This window comes from Dermacentor albipictus, chromosome 1 (genome assembly GCF_038994185.2).
Source record: "Dermacentor albipictus isolate Rhodes 1998 colony chromosome 1, USDA_Dalb.pri_finalv2, whole genome shotgun sequence".
NCBI lineage: Eukaryota > Metazoa > Arthropoda > Arachnida > Ixodida > Ixodidae > Dermacentor > Dermacentor albipictus.
The window spans coordinates 185,651,594-185,675,538 of NC_091821.1; the positions used below are offsets into that span (position 1 = coordinate 185,651,594).

At 49.4% G+C, this 23,945-nt stretch overlaps 1 protein-coding gene and 1 pseudogene across 3 annotated transcripts in view; both read left to right on the forward strand.

Moving 5' to 3' along the window:
* The window catches only part of LOC135921923 (sodium-coupled neutral amino acid transporter 7-like), a 58,058-nt gene that overhangs the window by 21,634 nt on the left and 12,479 nt on the right, over nucleotides 1–23,945 (forward strand). For all 3 annotated transcript variants that reach the window (XM_065456332.1, XM_065456333.1, XM_065456334.1), the window contains 2 exons: nucleotides 1,165–1,427; nucleotides 1,828–2,027. In XM_065456332.1, coding sequence (XP_065312404.1) covers nucleotides 1,165–1,427; nucleotides 1,828–2,027 — 463 coding nt within the window. The remainder of the gene's footprint in view (nucleotides 1–1,164; nucleotides 1,428–1,827; nucleotides 2,028–23,945) is intronic.
* On the forward strand, nucleotides 2,732–4,243 carry LOC135921925 (tigger transposable element-derived protein 6-like; annotated as a pseudogene).

A 23,945-nucleotide genomic window follows, 5' to 3' on the forward strand; every position in this document is an offset into this window, starting at 1 on the left:
TGCTATATATACTTCTACTATATCTACTACAGTAAAAGCTCGTTAATTCGAACCGCAAGGGGAAGCCGCTTCAGTTCGAATTAACGAAAGTTCGAACTAACGAAAGTGAAGCACAGCAACAGTACACTGCGATTTGGAAGCAGTAGGGCATGTCAGAAACTTGGCGTGTCAGAAAGTGATGGCGTGTGCCGCGGGCACACGCCACCTTCAAGTCGAAACTCTGGTTCCGACTGTGCCACACCACCGATGTCCACCGAAACGAACGTTAGCCGAGGCCTAACATCATCGCAATGAATCACGACGGCCGATACCTCCTAAGCTGAAAACAGAGGTGCACAACCGATGAAGACTGCCGAGGTAAAGGCGCTGAACATGTGAAGGTGGCGAAGGCCCTGATTCGTTGGTTCTTGATTGCAAGCGCAGCTGCGACGTACTTGATTAGCTGTGTTTTGGCGCTTGCCGTGCCATCTCCACACAACATTAGCAGCTGTACAAGATTTGCAAAGCCTCCGAGATTCGAAACGGGCAAGAAGTCTCTGAGGTTACATAGAACGGAGAGGTGGCAGCCGCCGCTGCCTTCTGGCTGACCCCGCGTCGGTTAGATTTTTTCCGATTTTGCCTTCTCTCGCCATTCTCTCCGTTTCGGAGGCAATACAGCCTTGTGTGTAGGCAGTAAGCGCGTTTCTCTGGCCGTGTGCCAGGCGAGCGTAGTTCGAATTATCCGTGAGGGAACCTTCTTGCGTTCGAATTAACGGACTTTTTTATACATAGACTTCTGTGGAGCTTGGCCGGACCAAATCGTACAGTTCGAATTATCCATAAATTCGAATTATTGAAGTTCGAATTAACGAGCTTTCACTGTATTTGGTGTTCGCACACTCCTAAAAACTAATTTTCAAACTGCTTTCAACATGGTACTGTTAGCCTGGGAACTTTGCGGGAGCTTGAAAACAGGCTTCTGCACCCATCACTCACGTGGGGTCAATGCTATGTGGGTGTAGTTGGAGAAGAGTTACCTTACGAGAGCGATGGCTTTTTTTTTACGTTTGTTAGAAGTGCGGAAGTACGGTATGTGTATTGATGTAACCCACTGGTTGCGATAAAGTCAGTTCATCATTTTGCCATTAAATAAGTGCCATGTTGTCTTTTTTCTTACCCCCACAGTGCCATGTGAGTTCGGTCCCTATCTACTCGTGCCTTGAGGACCGGCGGCTGTCTACATTCGCCAAGGCAGTGCTGAGTGCCACCCTTTTGACAGCCTCGCTGTACACGGTAGCAGGGGTGTTTGGCTACCTGACATTTGGCCAGGGGGTTGCTAGCGATATACTAGAGCTCTATGATGCCCGTCAGCCACTAGTATTGGTGGGAATCCTGGCCATGGCACTCAAGATCATCACTACATACCCCATCCTTATCTTCTGTGGCAGGTTGGCCTTTTATATTTATTTTTTGCTCCGTTAAGTTCTTGCACCTCTCTTTTAGCAGAATGCTATACCAGGTGCATTTGTTCTAATTGTGCAATATGTTCCTTTTCTGCTAAGCTAATGCTGGAAAAGAACTGTGGCAACCACATTTCACACGTTTGTGTGCATACATGCTTGCATGTACTATTGTGTTTGAGATATTCATTGACTGCAAATGATTGAGTGATATCAACACCAAAAAGTGGATTAGTGTTGAAACATTACAGAAAAAAAGAAAGGTACTGTGATGCCATTGAAACTAGGAGGTAGAGAAAAACAGGCAAATATAGTATGCTTCATAGTACTGAATGCTGATTGGGTCATATTTAAAGATTTAGCTAATAGTAAATCTTACTGTTCGCAGGACAGCAGTGGATGATCTCTACGGACAGTTGCGGAGCCTTGATGAGGATGGTAAACGCAATAGTGAGCTGCTTCGACGGATAACAATTGTGTCAATATGGTTTTGCACCACGGTTGTCCTGGCCTGCCTTGTACCAAACATCAGCATTGTCATCCGTATCATTGGCTCCCTTGCTGCTACCTTCATTTTTGTCTTTCCCGGTATGTATGTACAATGCATAATCTTAGACTTGCTTTAAGGAACAAAATACAGTCAAACCTCGATATATCGAACACGGATATATCGAATTATTGCGTATATCGAACACTTTCTATATCACGTGGAAAATCGCATGCATTTTTAATTTTTTATTTCGAACGGGGCCGGATGTAAAATGGATATATCGAACTCTGCCGCTCCAGACCAAGTGTGCTCTGTTGACAGGAGGCGAGCTTTCCCGCAACACTCTCGAAGATAGCGGCGGCGCGATGGGCGTTCCAGACTGCTGCGTACGACAGCGGCCCACGTCGGTTGCGCCGAGGGCGCCATTTGAACGTAGCGGCGTACGCACGAGGTGGCTTGGCGTGGCCGTGGCTTGGCCAGGTTGGCTAGTTTGACAACGTCAACGACACGTGCGTCTCGGTGCTGCCGCTTGTGCTACGCCTGTCGTTGTTAGTGCGTGTGTGGTTGGTGTGATGGCTGCGAACGCGAAGAAGCGGACGACCCTGACATTTGCTGCGAAATTGGAAGCGATACAGCGCGTTGAAAATGGAGAGAAGTCGAGCGTCGCCGAAGCTTTCAACATGCCAAGGAGCACTTTGAGCACTCTGCTGAAAAACAAGAGTGACATAATGGCCAAGGCGGGACAAAAGCAGCACTCAGGCGCGCGGCGGGTGCGCAAAGCTGCCTTTGAAGACGTCGAGAAGGCGTTGTACAAATGGTTTGTCGACGTAAGGGCCCGGAATATTCCTTTATCGGGACCAATGCTCCAGCAGAAGGCCAAGAACTTTGCGTTCATTTTCGGCGCCGAGAACTTTAACGCCAGCAGCGGTTGGCTGCAACGTTTTAAGGCCCGCTTTAACATTGTCGGGAAGACAATCGCGGGGGAAAGTGAGGACGCCAATGAAGGCGAGATCAAGAAGTGGCTTGAACAAGAGTGGCCTCAGATTCTCGCCAAGTATGAGCCCAATCAGATATTTAATGCTGATGAAACGGGCCTGTTCTGGCAAATGCTTCCACGACAAACGCTCGATACCCGCGGAGACAAGTGCCACGGCGGCAAGCAAGGCAAGGCACGTATCACAGTTCTGTTGGCTGCTAATATGGACGGAAGCACGAAGCTGCGGCCGCTTGTCATAGGCAAGTTTCAAACCCCGAGGTGCATGCGCAACTGCCCCAGTGTTCCGGTTACATATGCCTGGAACAAGAAATCGTGGATGACTCGGGATATATTCCAAAAATGGTTGAAGGCGTGGGACTCTGAGCTGGCGCGTCAAGGCCGGAAGGTTTGCCTCATCGTCGACAATTGCACAGCACACCACACAGATGTCCAGCTGAGCAGTATTGAAATTCATTTTTTGCCGCCGAACACGACGTCGAAGCTGCAGCCATTGGACCAGGGCATTATTCGCGCTTTTCAAGTCCATTTATAAGCGTCGGCTGATCGACATTTTGCTAGTCAAGCTGCGGATGGGCCAAGAGCTAAAGATAGACCTTTTGGGTGCCATTCAAATGCTGAAGGCCTCGTGGGACAACGTCAAGCAGTCGACAATTGTTCACTGCTTTCGGCATGCGGGTTTCGTGAGCCGCATTGAAGAAGCTTCCGAGCAAGCAACCCAAGATTTGACGTTGGATGGCACAGAAGAAGAATGCCAGCTCGAAGAAACCTGGAGCCAGTTGGAGCGCTTTGTCGGTGCTGAGCCACACAGCATGTGCGTTGAGGACTTCGTTGGCGGTGACGACAGCACCGGAACAGTGGCGGAGTTGACAGACGTGGAGATCGCGGCAGAAGTGACTGCTGAGCGGCAAAACGAAGACGCTGCCGAGGCTGATCCAGCAAGCGCTGATGTTGCCCCGCTCCCGACTGCAACTGAGGCTGTAGCTGCGTTGGCCGTTGTACGCCGCTACTGCGGCGCAATAGAAGGCACGGGACTGTCTCTTGTGGATCGTTTGGACTATGTAGAGGACGCCGTGGTCAAGCACGCGGTTGCCAATATGAAGCAGGCTACGCTGCTTCAGTACTTTCAGCGCACGCAATAAATACTTTGTTTGAAGCTTCATGTGAGTATCTGTTGCGCCACGATTGGTTCATTGATTGATTTGCGCTAGTTTTTGACGCGTTTTCTACGTGATTTTATATATCGAATTCTGGCTATATCGAACTATTTTGCGATCACCGCGGTGTTCGATATATCGAGGTTCGACTGTATTTGCAAAGGCTCGCAAGTTTTATTGTTCAGCAATTTTCTGTATATTTTCCTGTTCATAATACTTGCTGATAAAGGAAAATTTGTTTTGCAATACCCTTGAGATCACACAAACCCGCCTCCCTCAAATTTTGATTTTCTCTTCTATTACACAGATTCACGCACAAGGTAACAAACTTCAAGCTGAAGCTATAAAAATGAAGTATGCTTCGCTTCCTTTTTTTTTTTTTTTTGGTATCCTATCAGCTGAAGGCCCCTCGCCTTCGCTCAGGGGGTCCGCGAGCCGCGACCAGCACGACAAAGGACCAGTAGCACAAAGAACAAAAACCGCTTTAATTTACGACATAATGAAACACTCAAACAATTACCGCAGCCTCGCGGTCAATAGCAGAAAAGAACAAGGCAAAGAAGCAAGCAGCAGAGCAGCGAGGCAACAGAATATACAAGCCAAAGGGAGCGACGAAAGAACGGCCGTTACAAACCATCAACCAACACAATCTTTCGGTCGATAACAGAATGCATAAAGCGCAGAAAGCAAGCAAGCACCGAACCCGGCACGCAGACACAGTCCCAAAAGCGAACAAGAGCACTCCTTCCCGCGGACACAATGCAAAAACTACGACTTGAGACTGACTCCAACCAAATAACTGAATTTTATTAGCCCGACGTTTCGGAGCCCATTCGGCTCCTTCTTCAGGGGGGTTGTTCTTCGGGGGTGGCGGTGTGCCGCTTTTAAAGCATCTTTTTTGAAGAAAGGAGGGGTTTGGGCACGGGAGGTGGGGAGACACTTCACAGACGGAAAGGTGGGGGGGAACAAAAGGAAAGGGGGGGTGTGTTGTTGAGCGCTTCCATGGTGCTGGGATGACCGGTGCTGGGGGGAGTGCTCGCGACGGTGCCCTTGATGGGGGGGGGGGGGGGGGTGGAGGTTACAGGGTCGCGCCGACGTTCTGTGTTGGTGAAACAAGCGGGAGTCTATCTGGCTGCGCGTCCTTTTCTTCTTTTCGTCAGGTCGCCAAGGCCATGGACATACACCGAGGGTAGGTTGCCCTTCACGCGGTTTATGTTATTCCCCGTATTCTGAATGTGCCATGACTCCAGTAGTAGTCTCTTTCGCCAGTTCGTTTCTGTTTGAAGGATTTCATTTCCTTGAAAGCGATTTTGTGGTCGGCGTCTTCAGTGTGTTCAGCGACGGCGCTGCGAATACGGTTGAATGTCCTGACGTCGTTCTCGTGATGTCTGATCCTTTCTTTTAGATTTTTGGTTTCCCCGATGTACGACGCCGGACAGTCGGCACAACTGATTTTGTAGACGACGCCTTGAGCTTTTTCTTTAGGTGGACGATCTTTTGGTTTAGGGAGGAGGATATTGAAAGTGTTTATTGGTTTGTGCGCCACTTTGAGGCCTTCTTTTTTTAATATTCGGCTGAGCGCTTCGCTGGTACCTCTGATGTACGGGATGGACACTCGCTTCTGGGGTTGGGGAGAAGTCGACGGCTGAAGGTCCCGCATTTTGCTTCTTTTTTGTTGTCTGGTTGTTTTTCGAATGAAGTCATCTGTGTAGCCATTCCTCTTAAGTTCGTTGAGAACCGTTCTCTTTTCTTTCTTTAGATCCGATTCCGATGAGGAATGAGTTTCGGCTCGTTTGAATAAAGAATTTACAACAGATGCCTTGTGGTTTGCCGGATGGTCGGATTGGAAATGAAGATAGCGGCCTGTGTGGGTTGGTTTTCGGTAGACTGAAAATTTTAAAATGCCGTCTTTTCGTGTAACTTGTACATCTAAGAATGGGAGTGATCCGTTCTGTTCGCGCTCATATGTGAACTGTATATCCGGGTCTATGGAGTTTAAGTGTTTCTGCAAGTTTTCGACTTGGCTCGTCTTCACGATGCAAAAACAATCATCCACGTACCTGAGGAAGACTTTTGGTTTCGGGGAAAAAGTATTTAAAGCTCTCTCCTCGATGCTCTCCATAGTCAAGTTAGCCATGGCAACGGAAATTGAGGCCCCCATAGGAGTTCCTTTAACCTGTTTGTAGTAGCTGCCTCGGAAGGTGAAATAGGTATTGGACAGGCACAGTTCGAGAAGGCGGCAGATCTCGTCTACACTCAAAGGGGTTCTCTCACTGAGCATATCGTCACGTTCCAGTGCATCTCTAGTTGCGGAAACAGCCAACTTAATGGGTACTCTTGTGAACAGAGAGATTACATCAAGAGACCAGACATTCATCATCTTCGATACGGACTTTTGATGTGAGTTTGATGAAATTCTCGGAGTCGCGCACGTGCGATGCTGTCCTTCCGGTGAGTGGTGATATGATCTGATGCAAGTAAGTGGATAGTGAACCACTTACTTGCATCAGATCATATCACCACTCACCGGAAGGACAGCATCGCACGTGCGCAACTCCGAGAATTTCATCAAACTCGCATCAAAAGTCCGTATCGAAGATGATGAATGTCTGGTCTCTTTTGATGTAATCTCTCTGTTCACAAGAGTACCCATTAAGTTGGCTGTTTCCGCAACTAGAGATGCACTGGAACGTGACGATATGCTCAGTGAGAGAACCCCTTTGAGTGTAGACGAGATCTGCCGCCTTCTCGAACTGTGCCTGTCCAATACCTATTTCACCTTCCGAGGCAGCTACTACAAACAGGTTAAAGGAACTCCTATGGGGGCCTCAATTTCCGTTGCCATGGCTAACTTGACTATGGAGAGCATCGAGGAGAGAGCTTTAAATACTTTTTCCCCGAAACCAAAAGTCTTCCTCAGGTACGTGGATGATTGTTTTTGCATCGTGAAGACGAGCCAAGTCGAAAACTTGCAGAAACACTTAAACTCCATAGACCCGGATATACAGTTCACATATGAGCGCGAACAGAACGGATCACTCCCATTCTTAGATGTACAAGTTACACGAAAAGACGGCATTTTAAAATTTTCAGTCTACCGAAAACCAACCCACACAGGCCGCTATCTTCATTTCCAATCCGACCATCTGGCAAACCACAAGGCATCTGTTGTAAATTCTTTATTCAAACGAGCCGAAACTCATTCCTCATCGGAATCGGATCTAAAGAAAGAAAAGAGAACGGTTCTCAACGAACTTAAGAGGAATGGCTACACAGATGACTTCATTCGAAAAACAACCAGACAACAAAAAAGAAGCAAAATGCGGGACCTTCAGCCGTCGACTTCTCCCCAACCCCAGAAGCGAGTGTCCATCCCGTACATCAGAGGTACCAGCGAAGCGCTCAGCCGAATATTAAAAAAAGAAGGCCTCAAAGTGGCACACAAACCAATAAACACTTTCAATATCCTCCTCCCTAAACCAAAAGATCGTCCACCTAAAGAAAAAGCTCAAGGCGTCGTCTACAAAATCAGTTGTGCCGACTGTCCGGCGTCGTACATCGGGGAAACCAAAAATCTAAAAGAAAGGATCAGACAGCACGAGAACGACGTCAGGACATTCAACCGTATTCGCAGCGCCGTCGCTGAACACACTGAAGACGCCGACCACAAAATCGCTTTCAAGGAAACTGAAATCCTTCAAACAGAAACGAACTGGCGAAAGAGACTACTACTGGAGTCATGGCACATTCAGAATACGGGGAATAACATAAACCGCGTGAAGGGCAACCTACCCTCGGTGTATGTCCATGGCCTTGGCGACCTGACGAAAAGAAGAAAAGGACGCGCAGCCAGATAGACTCCCGCTTGTTTCACCAACACAGAACGTCGGCGCGACCCTGTAACCTCCCCCCCCCCATCAAGGGCACCGTCACGAGCACTCCCCCCAGCACCGGTCATCCCAGCACCATGGAAGCGCTCAACAACACACCCCCCCTTTCCTTTTGTTCCCCCCCACCTTTCCGTCTGTGAAGTGTCTCCCCACCTCCCGTGTTCCCCCCCCTCCTTTCTTCAAAAAAGATGCTTTAAAAGCGGCACACCGCCACCCCCGAAGAACAACCCCCCTGAAGAAGGAGCCGAATGGGCTCCGAAACGTCGGGCTAATAAAATTCAGTTATTTGGTTGGAGTCAGTCTCAAGTCGTAATCAATTTCCCAACCAGACAGGCAATTCTGTCGAAATGTTTAGCTACAATGCAAAAACGCTTTTCTCCCCGCTCTGCAGCACGCCTCTTTCTGTTGACACGCTCCGTGATGTTGGCTTGAGGGTGGTAGGGTGTCGACCTTTTGTGCTGCATGCCAAGAGCTTTGCAAGTGTCAACGAATATACTGCCTGTGAAATATGTGGCATTGTCTGTGATAAGCTGCGCTGGGAAACCGAAACGGGTGAATGCTTCCAATAGCCTATCCCAGATTATCTTAGAATCCAGCTTGCGTAGCGGGTACAGCTCTACCCATTTGGAGAAATGGTCAGTGACCACTAACAAGTGTCAATTCCCTTTAGCTGACGTGGCGTATGGGCCCATAACATCACATGCCACAATTTCCCATGGGTATCTGCTCTCAACTGGTTGCATGAAGCCCGGTGGCTTCCCTTCCCTCAGTTTCACGGTCTGGCAGGTAGGGCATGTGCGAACGTATCTGAAGACATGCTTTCTCATGTGCGGCCATGTCGCGACGCGACACAACTTCTAAAATGTTTTCTTGCCGTCACTATGACCGACGAGGTGGGTGTCATGAAAGTACTCTAGAAAGGGCTTGCACAGCTTCCTAGGCACGACACAGAATGGGGACTCACCGCAATCCGTATCGGCAGCAGGTATATACCGCAAGAGCAGGCCGTCGTCTGCTTGCATGTAGCAGTCGTAGTTGCTGCTACCGGCAGGGTTGGCGCTGTCCAGTGCCTTGCGTATCAAGTTGCACTGGTTGTCGCTTAGCTGGGCGTCGAGTAGCTGCTGGCAGGAGATCAGTGTTCCCCAGGCGTCCACAGGCACTGCCACAGCCAGGACTTCGGGTGCCGGCTCGCCATCCCCGGAGAGTGGTGCTCGGGACAGGGCGTCAGTTACCTTGTTGAAGGTGCCTTTCCTGTATTCTACTCTGTACACTTCTGAAGAGTGAGGGCCCAACGGGCTAAACGGTCACCTGGGTTTTGTAGCTTTGACAGCCACGTCAGCGCCTGGTGGTTAGTCTTAATAGTAAACTCGGCCCCATCCAGATACATGTCAAATTTCTTTAGTGCAAATACAAGTACTAGGCACTCTTTCTCTGTTACGGTATAGTTCCGCTCTGCTCCTGTGAGAGTGTGACTCGCGAAAGCCAGAGGGTGAAGCTTCCCTTAGTGCTTCTGAAGCAAGACTGCGCCGATGCCATACTCATTTGCATCGGTCTGCACAGTGAATGGCAGGTTGAGAGCAGGAAGCCGCAGACGTGTGGTATCGGCGATAGCCGATAACAGAGCCCGAAATGATCCCTGCTCCACGTCAGGTTAGTACCAACTGGCACCTTTCTGTAGGAGCTGGTGGAGAGGCCTTGCCAGGTCAGCGCAGTTGGGGATAAAGTGGCGGTAGAAGCTCGCCATGCCCAAATACCGCTACAGGCTCTTGACATCTGTTGGTGGTGGAAGCTGCAGTATGGCGTGGAGTTTCTCCTCGTCAGGCCGGAATGTGCCTTGCTCGACAATGAAACCTAGGAGGTTGATTCTGGTCGAAACTAGTTGAACCTTCCGGGGGTTAATGGTGATGCCTGCGTCCTGCATTCGTTGTAAAACGGTGGTTAGGTGAAGGAGATGCTCCTCCAACGTTTTCGAGAACACTACCACGTCATCCATGAAGCCATCGCATAATTGAATTTGGCGTCTTGAAGCACAATATCTATTACACGCTGAAAGGTCGCCGGTGAATTGCACAAACCGAAAGGCAATCGGACAAATTCGAACAGTCCCCGATGGCAAGTGAATGCAGTCTTTGCAATATCACAGGGGGCGATCAAAATTTGCAGGAAGCCCCTGCTGCAGTCTAAAGTAGTGAAGAACTTTACGAACCCAAGTGACTACATCACTGAATCGATTAATGGGAAGGGGTACGAGTCTCGTACATTGACAGCATTTAACCGACGGTAGTCGACACAACTGTGCCATGCCATCATTCTTAGGTGCTAGTACAACTGGGAACACCCAGGGGCTCTTAGACGGTCTTACTGCACCGGTAGTGATCATTTTGTCTAGCGCACTATCAAGAAGTGCTCGCTTATGGATGCTCAGGGGCCGCGGGTTGAAACGAATCGGGTGGGCGCATCCGGTGTCGATCCTATGAGTCAGCACATTAACGCAGCCAGGAGCTTCCTTGAACATTTCGGCAAATGGTTTAAGCCCTGTCTCGATTTTGGTCATCTCCGCCGGAGATCCCGTGAAAGACTTCAGAATAATGATAATACCACTACCAGTCTCGGAGACGGCAGAGATATTGGTGGTAAACTGATTTGACTGTGGTTCTCCTGGCTTAATCATGAACTTGAGTGGATGTGCATGCATGCCGTGCTGGTAGGTGCCTTTAGAGAGATCGAGAACGATTCCTGCTTTGGCCAAGAAGTTACGGCCCGAAATCACAGGACAAGAAAGTCCTGGAAGGTGTAGGAAGCGTTGGCGGAATTTTTGATCATTGATGGTAACCGTTAACCGGGCTACTGACGTAGTGGACGCAACGTGAGCGGATGCCATGCGAAGGGTCGTGTGTACCCTTCGTAACTGTAGATGTTCCGTGTCGCAGGCGTTTTTGACACGATCGCCGAAAACGGACACACCAAAGCCGGTGTCTAAAATAGCAGATACGTCTATTCCGGCCATTCTCACAGCCACCAATGAAGTTTTCTCGAGGTGGGCTTCAAGAAGACTGAACGTGGACGGCAAAGCCCTCACCATTTGTCAGAGATCCTGGGCCTTCGATCTGGGGGGGTGACACCGTTCCGGCACAGCTACTACCGTTGATGCCGGTGGTGATTCCAGTGTGAGGAGCCGTTTCTTCCCCCTCTCCGCTGCTGAGGTTGTCCGCAGCCCAGCGCTGTGGCAACAGGATGGTGAGACGACCAAAACACCCGGCTTTTTGTAGTCTTGGAAACGCCTGCTCCCGCTCGGTGCTTGACGGCCGCTGCAAGATGCTTCGATGTTGTGAGTGACACCACGTGAGGGTCGGCTGCTGCCGGACAGGTCGTTACAGAGCCTGCACGTTGTGAGGGGATGTCGGGGCGCGGTAGGTCGTTGGCCGGCGACTGGTAGCTGCTCACCACCGCCGGCCCTCGCCGTTTCCTTGATGGCGGGAGCCAGGGGCCTTGGGCACTGGCTCTTATAACGGCCTCGTCCTCCACACTGGAAGCAGACTGGAATGCTCCTGCGTGTATCTTCTGCGCCTGATTGGGCTGCAGCCGCTACAGGCCTGCTGCGGCTCCGAGTGCCTCGCAACGTTATTGCAGGTTCCCGGACCGGAGGCCGGAAAGGTACCTGGGTGGCAAAGGTGCGATGAGTGAATGGATCCAGCGCCCTTGGAGGCGGTATTATATTCCCCGGGCTTGCAATTGGAGAACCGTGCCACGCGCAAGACGGCTCGAGTGAGGCTTGAGGCGGGGGTGGAGGCTGGTAAGTGAGCTCTGCCAACATCACCGCCTGAATATCGGACACCGCTTTAGCGAGATCGTCGAGCGACGAGAAGGTACGGCCCCTTAGATAAGCCTGAAAGCATGGGTGAGATTCCCGGATTGCCCGGGTGACTCTTTCCGTTATGGGTGCTGAAGGGTCTGTGCGCTCGCAAAGCTCCTGAAAGGACCGTATGTATTCTTGGAGGCTTTCCTCCTCCGCCTGACTACGGGCGCGAAGCTCGTCTTTCATGCGGACAACGTAGTCGGTAGGGTGGAATTCTGCTCGCAGTAGCTGCTCAAAGTGCGTCCAACTTTGGAATGACTGGCGACGACGCCAGTGGGTGGCGGACCCAGTCAAGGCGACGGGCAAAACGCGCTGAAGAAGGTCATCCGTAATGGCTTCCGCATTGCGGCAATCTTGCATTTCCTGAAGGAAGTCCGCCACCAATTTCCTATCTGTGTGGCCTTCATGAAGGCCACACAGATAGGAAATCATCGGAAAAGATAGGAAGTCAAATAGGGAAACAGCGAGCTGCAAACGGAAACTGGCTGCTGGAGTTATATTTGTCTGATGCTCAAGCAGCGCGTTCAGCTGGGCAATAATGCTGGATATATATTGTGCGGGCGCGCCCTGGTCCTTTTTATCAGGCATCGTACTAGTCGTTTCGCGAGTATGATTTTCAACCGCGCCCTTCTTGACTTTACCCGAATGTTGGTGCATTAAAGTGCCGGCGGTGCATCTTTGGTGTTGAAATTGGACGGGCAAAGCGCTCCAACAGAATGTTCAAGCAATGTCAAGTGGTTCTGCGGAGGCAGGATGGCATGGAATAGCAGGGCGCAAGGAGAGCAAAAGGTAGAATAAAAACTTTCAGTGAGCTTACACGGGTCAGAGCGGTCGGGTACAGATGCGTGAGCTGTGGGAACTGATGTCGGAGCGAAACAAGTAGGCCTAGGGGGGATTGCCAGCTGCCTCGAGATGGGGGCGGTTCCCTTGTTCCCGTGCTCGTGGTCCCTGTGGTGCGGAAGCGTACTCCAGAACAAACAGAAAAAAAAGAAACAAGAAAGAAGAAAACCACGTTGGGCACCAGATGAAGGCCCCTCGCCTTCGCTTAGGGGGTCCGCGAGCCGCGACCAGCACGACAAATGACCAATGACGTAAAGAACAGAAACCGCTTTAATTTACGATATAATGAAACACTCAAACAATTACCGCAGCCTCGCGGCCAATAGCAGAAAAGAACAAGGCAAAGAAGCAAGCAGCAGAACAGCGAGGCAACAAAATATACAAGCCAAAGGGAGCGACGTAAGAACGACCGTTACAAACCAATCAACCAACACAATCTTTTGGTCGATAACAGAATGCATAAAGCGCAGAAAGCAAGCAAGCACCACCGAACCAGGCATGCAGACAGTCCCAAAAGCGAACAACAAGAGCACTCTTTCCCGCGGACACAATGCAAAAACGCTTTTCCTCCCGCTCTGCAGCACGCTCGGAAAGAAACCTAGACGGGCCATGCCTCACCAGCGCTTTCCCAGGCCCGCGCCCCGAAGAAAGCCCCGAGTGCCCGTCTCCGCTACCTTCTTAGCGGGCAGCCGCCTACCCGCAGTCCCCGCGCAAGTTCTTACGATAACGCGATCGGTGCGCATGCTCCATGCGACGAGGGCTGTTGTGGCACTCGTTTCAAAGGCTTCCCCCATGCGCGCCGCAGAGAGCTAGGGCCCAAGGGCCCGACACAGCTTAGCAATATAATATGCTTTCTTGGTTATATAATGTTGGCTATAGTGTGATCCCTGTGATGCTAACAGCATGTTTGCATGTTTTTCCAACTACAGCAAAACCTTGTTATAACAATGTGGAAGAGGGAGCCATAATACTGCGTTAAATACATTACCGTATAATGTGGAATATAGGTCGAAGCGGAATATAGGTCGACCCCCTTACATTGAAGCAAAGAAGTCAACATAAAAATTATAAGGCACAAAACTTAGTTTTATTTTGTGGTGCCGCCAGAGTCGTCACCTGCTCATTCTTCTGAGCTGTCTAAACTTTTGTTCGAAGACGACTGCTTTTCGCTGGCTGCGTCCCACAATATGTCATCCTCGGTGCCGTCCAAGGAGTTGCTAATGCAACACTTCTTGAATGCCCCACCACCATATCGTCGGGCAGCGAGCGCCAAGCATGCGACACCCATGTGGCCACAGTGGCGAGAGGCGGCCTGCTCAGCCGGCCGGTTGAGGTCGTCGGGTTGTCTCCGGCCATCCACTGATTATTTTGTTCATGGACACAGTCTTTAAAGGGCTTGTTGAGCGCGACGTACAGTCGCTGAAGTGTTGAGGTCATGCCTCTTGGAATGACGGCGAGTTCTGTGCTCCCGTCGCGAATTGCCTGCTTCACACCTGCCGTCAAGTGCCCGCGAAACCCATCCAAGACGAGCATGCTCGGACACTGCAGGAGTGCACCGGGTCGCCGATTCCAGACGTTCTAAATCCAATTGAGCGTGAGGGCCTCGTCCATATAGCCCTTTTCATTGATGCGAACGACAACATAATGCGGGAAAGCTTCTTTCGGCAGCGTCTTCCTCTTGCATATTATGTACGGGGGCAGCTTTCTGCCGTCTGCAGTACACGCGAGCATCACCGTGAAGCGCGAATGCTCGTTCCCCATAGAAAGAAGCTTGACTTCTTTTGCGCCGCGTTCGCACATTGTGGTGGGCATCGGCATGTCGAACCGCACCGGCGTTTCATAAGCATTGCTGATCTGGCCCAACATGTAGCCATGCTGCTGCCAGACACGGATAACATGGTGCTGGAATTCGACCAGCTTGTCCTCATATGCCTCTGGCAGCTTCTGACAGATTGATGTGCGCTGTCGAAGTGCAAATCCCTTGCGTCGCATGAAGCGACGAACCCAATGAATGGAGCCCTTGAATTGTTCCTTGGGCAGTCCGGATTCTTGGGCAATTTCAATAGCTTTGATGCGGATGAGTTCCGCTGTCACTGGCAAAGATCTGGCACGATGCTCGCGGACAAAATCCGCCACCTTGTCTGGTTTGCCCATAGCTCCATGTTGGGTCGTGGGTTCAAGTGTTTAATTAACTTTGCCTTAATTAACACCAAAGGTCAAGGATTTGACTCCCACCATAGGTTGTGGGTTCTACTCTCGACATTCATGGTGTCAATTGAAATCCAGCTTGGAGATGTAACCAGTTTGTCCATATCTCCAAGTGGGTTCGACTCCCTCCAAAGGTCGAGGGTCCCACAATAGGACAAGGTTTCGAGTGCGTAAATTACCAGCCATGGTTGCTTAGTGGCTATGATGTTCGGCTGCTAAGCATGAGGTCGCAAGATCGAATCCTGACTACAGCGGCTGCATTTCGATGGGGGCGAGATGCGAAAACACCTGTGTACTTTGATTTAGCTGCACATTAAAGAACCCCAGGCGGTCAAATTTCCAGTCCCTCACTGCAACATGCTTCATAATCAGATCGTGGTTCTGGCACATGAAACCCTATATTTTCTTGAGTGCCTAAATTAACTAAATCTTAATGAACTGTGCTTTAATTAACTTTGCCTTAACACCACAGGTCGTACTGACCTCGACCTGTGGTGACTTCTCCTTCACCTCGACTTCACCCTTTCTTATAAACAAATTGATGGCCTAATGCATCCTAATTAACACTGAAGGTCATGGGTTCGACTCCCATCACAGATCGTGGTGGACTCTCAGCTTTGCTGACCTCCCAGCAAAGGTCGATGGTTCGACTCCCTACGAATTTTGGTGCCATAGCACCGGACATTGGATTTTTCAACCCATGAGCAGCCATCTAAGGCTTTCGGCTTAATAATTTGAACTCTGTGCTTTGGTCCCGGCAGGCATATACCTTATCTAATGAAATCAAATTCCTGTTAAGTCAGACGTATTTGGCCCCACAGTGGTTAATTCGGACTATTCTAGGAGCTCGGTGAGTGCCGAAAAAAGGTGGTGTCCAAAAATGTCTATGATGTGTTTCTGGCTCCCATAATTGCCTCCACCACCTGCAGCCAGTAAAAGCATAGCCTTTAAGATCCGCATCTGATTATTTAAATTACGGGGTTTTATGTGCAAAAACCACGATCTGATTATCCTGTGGGTACCATCGCTGGAGTGTGGGTTTGGGCACACAACCTCAGCAAAATCTTGATGGTAAAAATCACACAAAAGTTTGTATCAGCCAAAATTCGTATCACCCAAAAACGTAATAAAATCTGGAAATATAGGGGGGACGCAGCATAAAATGGCCGATTCGCTCAAGATTTCAATTTTTGTTTTATTCTAAAACCTTTCTTCATCTCAGGACAAAACATTTGGAAGAAATACGAAAAATTTAGAAGGAATTATGAGAAAACTACACTTTTTTAGTGTTGTCATCGAAATTGGGAAGAAAATCGGGTTTCAGGAGATGCGGTCTTACCCCATAAGCGCGGCTTTTCGTTGATGCAGCGCCGCCATCTTGGTATTGCCGTAAACTTGAGATCAGAGATTCAGATAGCCGCAGTGCTGTATTTCTCCATGCAGAAATACAGAGCTGCAAAAAAAGAAGGGGGGGGGGGGAGCTAGTGTCACGATTTGTTTATGCAGTCACATGGTGCACAGGTAGTGAAACTATTGGCTAATGTGAATTTGAATCACTGGTGCGCTTGTTTCACGCACATTTTGGCAACAGCGAGCTGTGCACTTCGCTTGTTTCAAAGCCGATATTTCAAGGTCTGCCTGGTTATCTTGAGTTTCTTTCATTGCTGCGTCCTAGCTGCTGCCTGATGGTGATAAGGACCTGATAGCAACTTTTCTTGCAGCAGCAAAGCTATTTCGTATTGTGATCTGCTGCCAATCTGCTAACGAACTGCTTCCAATCTTGCTAACAGGGTTACACATTGTTACTTGTGGTTGCTGGCTCCTGATAGTTTGAAAACTGCCCACAAATTGCACGATACTGTAGGACGGATGTTTATTTTTAAGGGGAGGGTTGGGGGGCTGTATGGATGGGTGCGCGGGTTGGAATCGTTGAAGTCAAGGAGTTACAAAGGTTGCCCTGGCAACAGAAATGCAACCAGCACATCAGCACGGCTGTTATGCCAGCCTGGCAGCAGCCAATGTCTAGCACTACCTTTACTGGCCCACCAGGGCTGGCTCTGCTGGGGATCGTGAAATGGCTCGATTGTTTGTATCATCTGCCGCAGCACGAAAGGCAATTCGTAACATTCAAAATTTAGCACATTGTAAGCTAATGGACTTGGGTCAGAACTATTGAAGAATACGTATTGGACGTGATCGCGTCAAGATTATACTGTATGTACGATGCAAAAGCAGTGCTAGCACTGAGCTGGATGAAGCGGTGGAGTTTGCGTCGCCCTAGTGATCAGTAGAAATTGTACCTGAATGATATGAACGCCTACCACTTCATGCCCATTTGTGCCTTCATAGCCTTGTTTTTGTGTTTACCGCCGTGCATAACAGCGCATTGGACTCGTGCCTTCATAAATGTGTAGTCGGCATCCATGATCACATCGACAGCGATCATGGTCTCATCCGCAGTGGTTGTTGCAAATTATAGTTTCATTTTGATTCAGCAATGACTGCGTGTGCTATGTCACAAACACCGCGGAAGCTGTTGAGGATGAAGAGCGCCGGCGACATCACGATGGATGGACGATCTGTTGGTAACCAGATCGCTGGTGAAAAAATAAGCGGGGTGTGTGCACGTTTGAAAAGCTTGTCTCGGATGAAAACGTGTGCCGCAGCCGCGCTGCAAAGGAACTCGTGAGGCTTTCGCCACTGCGAGTGATAATCATGTCACGAGACGACGAGAATTGCAGCTTCCACACTGCTTATGTGAATAGAATCGGGATTTGCTAATTCATTCAGTAAATAAAAGCATGTTGACATAGTAAACATTTGTTTGTTTTCGTGATACCCTTGATAATTTGACATTCGGGTAACTGACATTTTTTCGCTCTCGTGAAGTCTGAATTAACCAGGTTTTAGTGTACTACATTCTGTTTGTGCGATTCTATGTATTAGTTCTGCTCTATATATGGCTGCTTCCAGGAATACGTTTCAGGTGCTTTGTATTTTTTGTTGTCTCGTATACTCACAGGAGAACTGACTACCGTGGGTTCCATGCTTAGCAAGCTGCAGAGCCACTTATATCGACTTGGGCAGTCTAACTCGCCACTGCACATCCGCTCAGCCTCTAAAGAGCACTGAGCATTGCTGAGGATATGACTGTATTCTGCACAAGAGCGAAGCGTTCTGTTTGGCTGGAAGCGTAAACTTCGAAACTTACTGCGGCATGCTGCCATTCTGCGAAGGTCTCAGACATAGTCTCAGCATTACGACTGTGCATCAGCCACACAAGAGCCGTAAAATTGTCTGGTGTCGCATTGCACAATAAAAGATTCAATGTTCAAAAGGTAAAACGTCGCCACAAACATTTCCCAGCAATCGGAAACGCATAAACGTAGCGCTGCTGAACCGTGGTCTCCTGATATTGGCATAGTAACTGCTGATCCTTTGCAACCATGCGTGGTGGCAGCCCATGGTGCAGCGTTCTTGCTAACTTGGGCTGCATGAATATCTAGAGCAACGACAGGAACACTTAAGTGGCAGTTTATCCCATGGTGGAAAGACATAGGCGATCGTTCCATATCATTGAAATAGGCGTAATGTATGTGGTGCCACATGGATAATTGCACAAAAACGAGAGTGCCATCGTCATGGCATCTGATATCACACTGGCGCATGTGCATTGTAGCTAATCGTCAAGAGTGAATAAGCATTGCTACGAGTCAATCCGTTCAGGTAGCAGTAGTGTGCGCAACGGCGATGACGGCTATTTTTCCTAAAGGTGCGCCGATTCACATTTCTTTGAAGCCTTAAAAAATGCCTTGGAATGAGTACAGTACCTCCCAGAAATATTATCAAAAGAATTTTTCAAAATGACCTAGTATGAGCTTAGAAACATCCTGCATGATATTTAGCTTTCCCATTCACCCTCAATATTCTCTGTTCCGAAGGAGCGGAGTAGCGCCGAAGGTGTAGAGCGATGCCCCGCCTGTGGCATTACAGCAAGAGGGCCAGTCGCAGCACCTTGCAGCGGGTTCAGTATTTATGCTACGCAACAGACGCAAATACGCACAACTGCAAGTGCACAGAATGACTCTCGTGCACTCCAGCCTGGCTATGCTACATGGTGCAGGACTGCTTCGTCCTGCACAGATAGTAGGCAAATCCGAATTGCGCACTTCGTAGCACTCAGCCGAAGCTGAGTGCGATCGAATGTTCAGCCAACAGTGGCTGAGAATGAGCGCTCACTGGCGGGCATTCCTTGTACATGCTAACTGCAATTCCTCTAGGTGCAAGGCAAGCATAGTGCATGTGTAATCTGGGTTTAAGTTTCCCGTAGCTCGAGGCTAGTTGAGGGTTCTAGACTAATCTAAATTAGCGAGACCCAACGGCTATGACACCGTGGCCAGTTTCATTCCTATGTGGGTGGGCACGGCCAATTGTGAGCACACGATACTCGGCTCGTGCTTATTGATTGATGTCAGCTATTGGCCAATACGAGCCATTTATGGGAATCTACTATATAATGAAATATGGCAGCCACTGGCAGCCCTGAAACAGGTGAGGAGCAGGCTTCTGTTGACAAGTGCTTGAGAAAAAGGTTAGTTTGCACTCTGCTTGTGAATCCCATGCACTGCGCATGAGTGCAAAATTTGGCTGAGATGTTTGCAGCAGCATGTTCTGTCTGTGGATTGTTTTTCACCAAGCTCGAGGGACGGTTCAGGACCCTTTAAGCTCTGTAAAGATGGGTTTGCGTGAGGCTTATCCCATGAGCAACTGTCAGGAAAGGGCATGATGCTCCTGCACTTAGCAGTGCAGAAGGGACGCTACAGCCGGGTTTGTCGACTGTCCAACACAGTGCAGGGAAAGCTCCTGAGTCGTATCACCAACAAACTCAAATTTATTTGCCCTGTATACAACACATTGAGACAGTCACTGCTGCACCAACACAATGCACCAACACAATTGGAGATGCCCAGGCACACAATGAGCAGCAAATAATGCCAGTTGATACCAACTCATCCAGCAAGCCACTAGTCACCTGCCTCTTGGCCAAACTGATGGGCCTGCAGTCACGCTTCAAAGGACTGCATGGCTCACTAAATTGGTACACCCAGGTTCAATGGTAAAGAGTTTCTTATGGTGGCACAACAGTGCCGACTTACGAGCCTTCTGTGTATCATCCAAATGTGCTACACAGGCAGCCTTATGATGTGGTGCCTCTCAGTGGCATGTCGCTCGATCCCAATGGTGATTTCAAGCAGACAAGTGCAAAGCGCAGGGGCTTGCCCCCAAACTCTGCTTGGGGCAATGTTTGTGACATGCCTGCCGTTCCCAAAAGGGTCTATGAACAGGCAGACGCCCTGCTTGTGGGCTTGCCCCCATTCTCCCTGTACGGCAAGATTCCAACGCCTCTTCTGCACAACCAAGACCATATGCCGGTGCCGGCAGGATGATGAATGGTAGCAGCTGGGTAAAGGTCCATTGCTATAGTTGCCATTCGCAATGTCCACAATGATGCCGGTTTTAAGGAGAAACTCCCTTCTGAGAATTGTGGGGAGACTGCGCCCTGGGAGATGAACAAAATGCATGCATCTCAGTCACTTTCCCTTTTGACAGTCAGCCTTGTGGCACCAACCAAATATTCCATGTTTTTTGCAAGCTTGAATGTTGTTTAACAGTCCTGCAAGTATACTAAATGCTTCTGCGAGCAGGACAACACCTCTTGATCCAACAACGGCATGCTTGTGCCCGTGTCCGGTAACACAAAAATTAGCGGCCGGCAATAGTGTCCGAAATAAACAGCGCTTGTATACTAACAATACGGCCTGCCCGGTACCCGAAGGGAGCTGGAAAAGGTTCCCTGTCTCAAAGAGGCCTGGACACAATGCATTCCATTACCCGCTATGGTAGGTCAGTGGCTATGGTGTTGCGCTGCAGAGCATGGGGTAGCAGGTTTGGTGCTTGCCAAAACAGCCGCATTTAAATGGGGCTGGAATGCGTAAACATTCATGCATCGTGCATTAAGTGCGCCTTAGAGGGACACTAAAGTATTAAGTCGAGCTAGATCGAAAGATTATGCTTCTGTAATAATGAATTCATCATTCGTAGTGAAAACTGAGCCTTTGTAAGCAAGACAATGGCAAAAATGGAAAATCAGAGTGGCGCTGCCTGTGTGGACTATAGTGTTTCTCTCGTGTGACGCGTTGCAATGTTAGCGTTTCAGGTTGCTGGTGCCAACTCGCAATCTGGAAACAGGAGATAAGACGTGTACAAGCGAAGAGCAAGCAGCAACGGATGAGAGCGCCTGAACTGCTTGCAGCAAGAATGGAAGCCCCATACTGTGCACAGCGAGAGAGGAAGTGGCGAGGCACGTTTCACGTATGTTTTGGAAGGTGGTGCAGCACAGGCTGCATGCCTCCGATATATATGGGGGCCTAGAGCATATGCATTCAGCTTCCAAGTGCAGCCACTTACAGCTGCAAAGGCAGCTGTGACGTGTTTTTGCCATCTGGCAAAGGGCATGGTCCTTCCCCATGCACATTGGGGTGCAAGGACCTCGCTGGCAGGTGGCAGTGCGCAATAGCCACGTGCATTCAGAATGTCACCTTGAATGTGCTGTGCCTCAGTGGCAAATTCCTCTAAATTTTGGTAAATTGAAAAGGTCTGATGTCTTTGCCTGATCACTCATTCAATGTGCTCCTTCCTCGTTGGAGGCTCTGGGCTCAGCAATAGAGAAAATGTATTCCCTTCCATGAAGTACTCCTGAAGAGACTTATCGGGAGCCTGTATGCAGAGCTCAAGCTCTCCCCGCATTGTACTCTTACAGTCAAGTGAGTACTTGCACAGGAAGGGCTGCACAGAACTTCTTGAGGGTTGCTGCACAGTGGCCAGAACGCCAATACCATCTAGCTGCCATGTCAGTAAGTGCAACAGAGATGACACATCCGAGCACCTGCTGATCATCCAGACCCAGAGCACAGTGCCAAAGATGGTCTAGAAAGAATCAAGATAATCTCTGGCACTGAGCAGGTCACCCCATTCGTTGTAGGTCGGGACGAACAACTTTACAATAGGGTGCGGACGATTTGGAAAGGCCGAAAGTGTTTGAACTGCCCCTAAGAGCGATAGTATGGATTTGATGGTGCTTTGCAACAGCGTCTGTGTGCTTGCTTCAGAGGAAGTTGTCAGTGCATTAGTGGCGCACTCAAGTGAAGATGAAGTCTCCCAGCTTGATCAGTAGTATGGTGTGAAGAGTGATATCGGCTGGCACACCATCCTTAGAGCAAAACAGGCACCTACTGGAGTGCACCTGCCATTTTTCACAGCTTCGCTTCAGGCAGGTTTGCGTGAGCTGCTTCGGCTGCTTGCAGCCATTGTCGACAACACAGCCATGTGTTTTGTGTGTGTGCCACTGGGTGCCCTGGAACATACCATATTTTTTCGGCTATAAGCCACCACCGCGTATAACCCGCTCCCCCAATTACAACAGTCTGGGGAAAAAATGTGCGCATATAACTGGCAAAAATAACTGCATACAAGACAATGCTCAAATCTTGCAAATTCTCTATTCGCAGATGGACACCTTGTCCTGGTAACTTCTGCCAGTGACTCTGTACCCCCCCCCCCCCCCCCACTTCGGCGATGCTGATAAAGCTGGATCAGTGCCTACTGTAAAAGATGCCTGCTGTGTGAGCAATGAAGCTGGTTCCAGCCCCTCTCCTCTTTCCTCCTCTTCACCACTGTCGGCTGCGAATGTTGGTTGCAGCAACCGCTCCAAGCTCAAGTCCCGTGCCGCTGCCTCTGAGATTATAACAACGTCTGTTGCAATCTCGGAGGCAGGACCTGTGGTCTCTGGCTTAGACATTGGCCATACCTGCACCAGCCTCATAGTTGTCATTTCTTCCGCAGCAGGAAGTACTGTCGATCACGAGTGCAGTCTCTGCGCTGAACGCAGGAAACTTCGCTTCAGTGGGAAAATGAGCTATGCAGCAGGCATTTAGTAGAGGAGGCACTGGCTGGATTCACATGACGGACGTGATCACGGAAGAATCAGTCGCTTGACATGTGACGTGAATTGGATCACTTAGCAACTAGCATTCACATGACAAAGAATGGTGGCGTGGATGGAGCAGTCCTTGCGTGGGCGATGGCGACTGAGCAAATGCAACCGAGCCGAAAATTCCAATAATGATTTGGCTCGTTGCCATATCGCGAAGTGCTTCTCAAGGACCGAAAGACTGCGGGAATTAGTGATGTATGATCACGTGAAACACACTTCACAAGCTCAAATTGTGATCAACATGCAGGGGTGGGGAAAGCGTGGAGTTCCCTAAGGTGTAAGGAAACTTTAAATGGCAGGGAACCTTGCCTAGAGCTGTGGCTTCACGGCAATGTGCAGCCCACTGCCGCGAGCCCACATCTCTAGGCGAAATTCGCGTACAACCCACATCCCTATTTTGCTGTTCAGTTTTCTTTAATTTGGTGCAGGTTATATGCATAAAAATACATTGCTTTGAAGGGAGATGGGCGAGAAAGGCTCATGGCTGCCATTTTGTAAGTTCCAAAGGGGGCCGAAGCTGGCCTCTGGGTTTGGCTGCTTATTTGCGAAGAAATCTGCACGTGAAATGGGAAAGTATGAGGGCTAAGAACAGCCCAAGAAGAAAGCCCAGTTTGATATCAACCCTGTTTGTCATTTTCGATGGAGAATACAACTTTATGCAGATATGTGATAGCAAGCTTTTTGCCAGATGTCTTGCTTGCTCAATTGAACAAAATTTATCAATTGCATGCCCCTAGTTCGATCCCTCTAGTCTTCATTGCTCTCTAGGACTCCTTAATGCCCATGGGCCACAGTTCGAGGAATATTAGCATTGTAAAATAGTCGTATAAAAAGTCTTAGTGTGCTTTACCCCATGTTCAGAGATGCCCTGTAACTTAAAGCCCATGCTTCACTTGATGTCTGGCTCAAGATAACACCTGCTGTGAACGCACCCAAGGAAAGGCAATAAGATCCTTGGAACATTCATATCAGGCATTATCTCGAGCTGAACTTGACCAAATCGAGCATGGGACTCTGG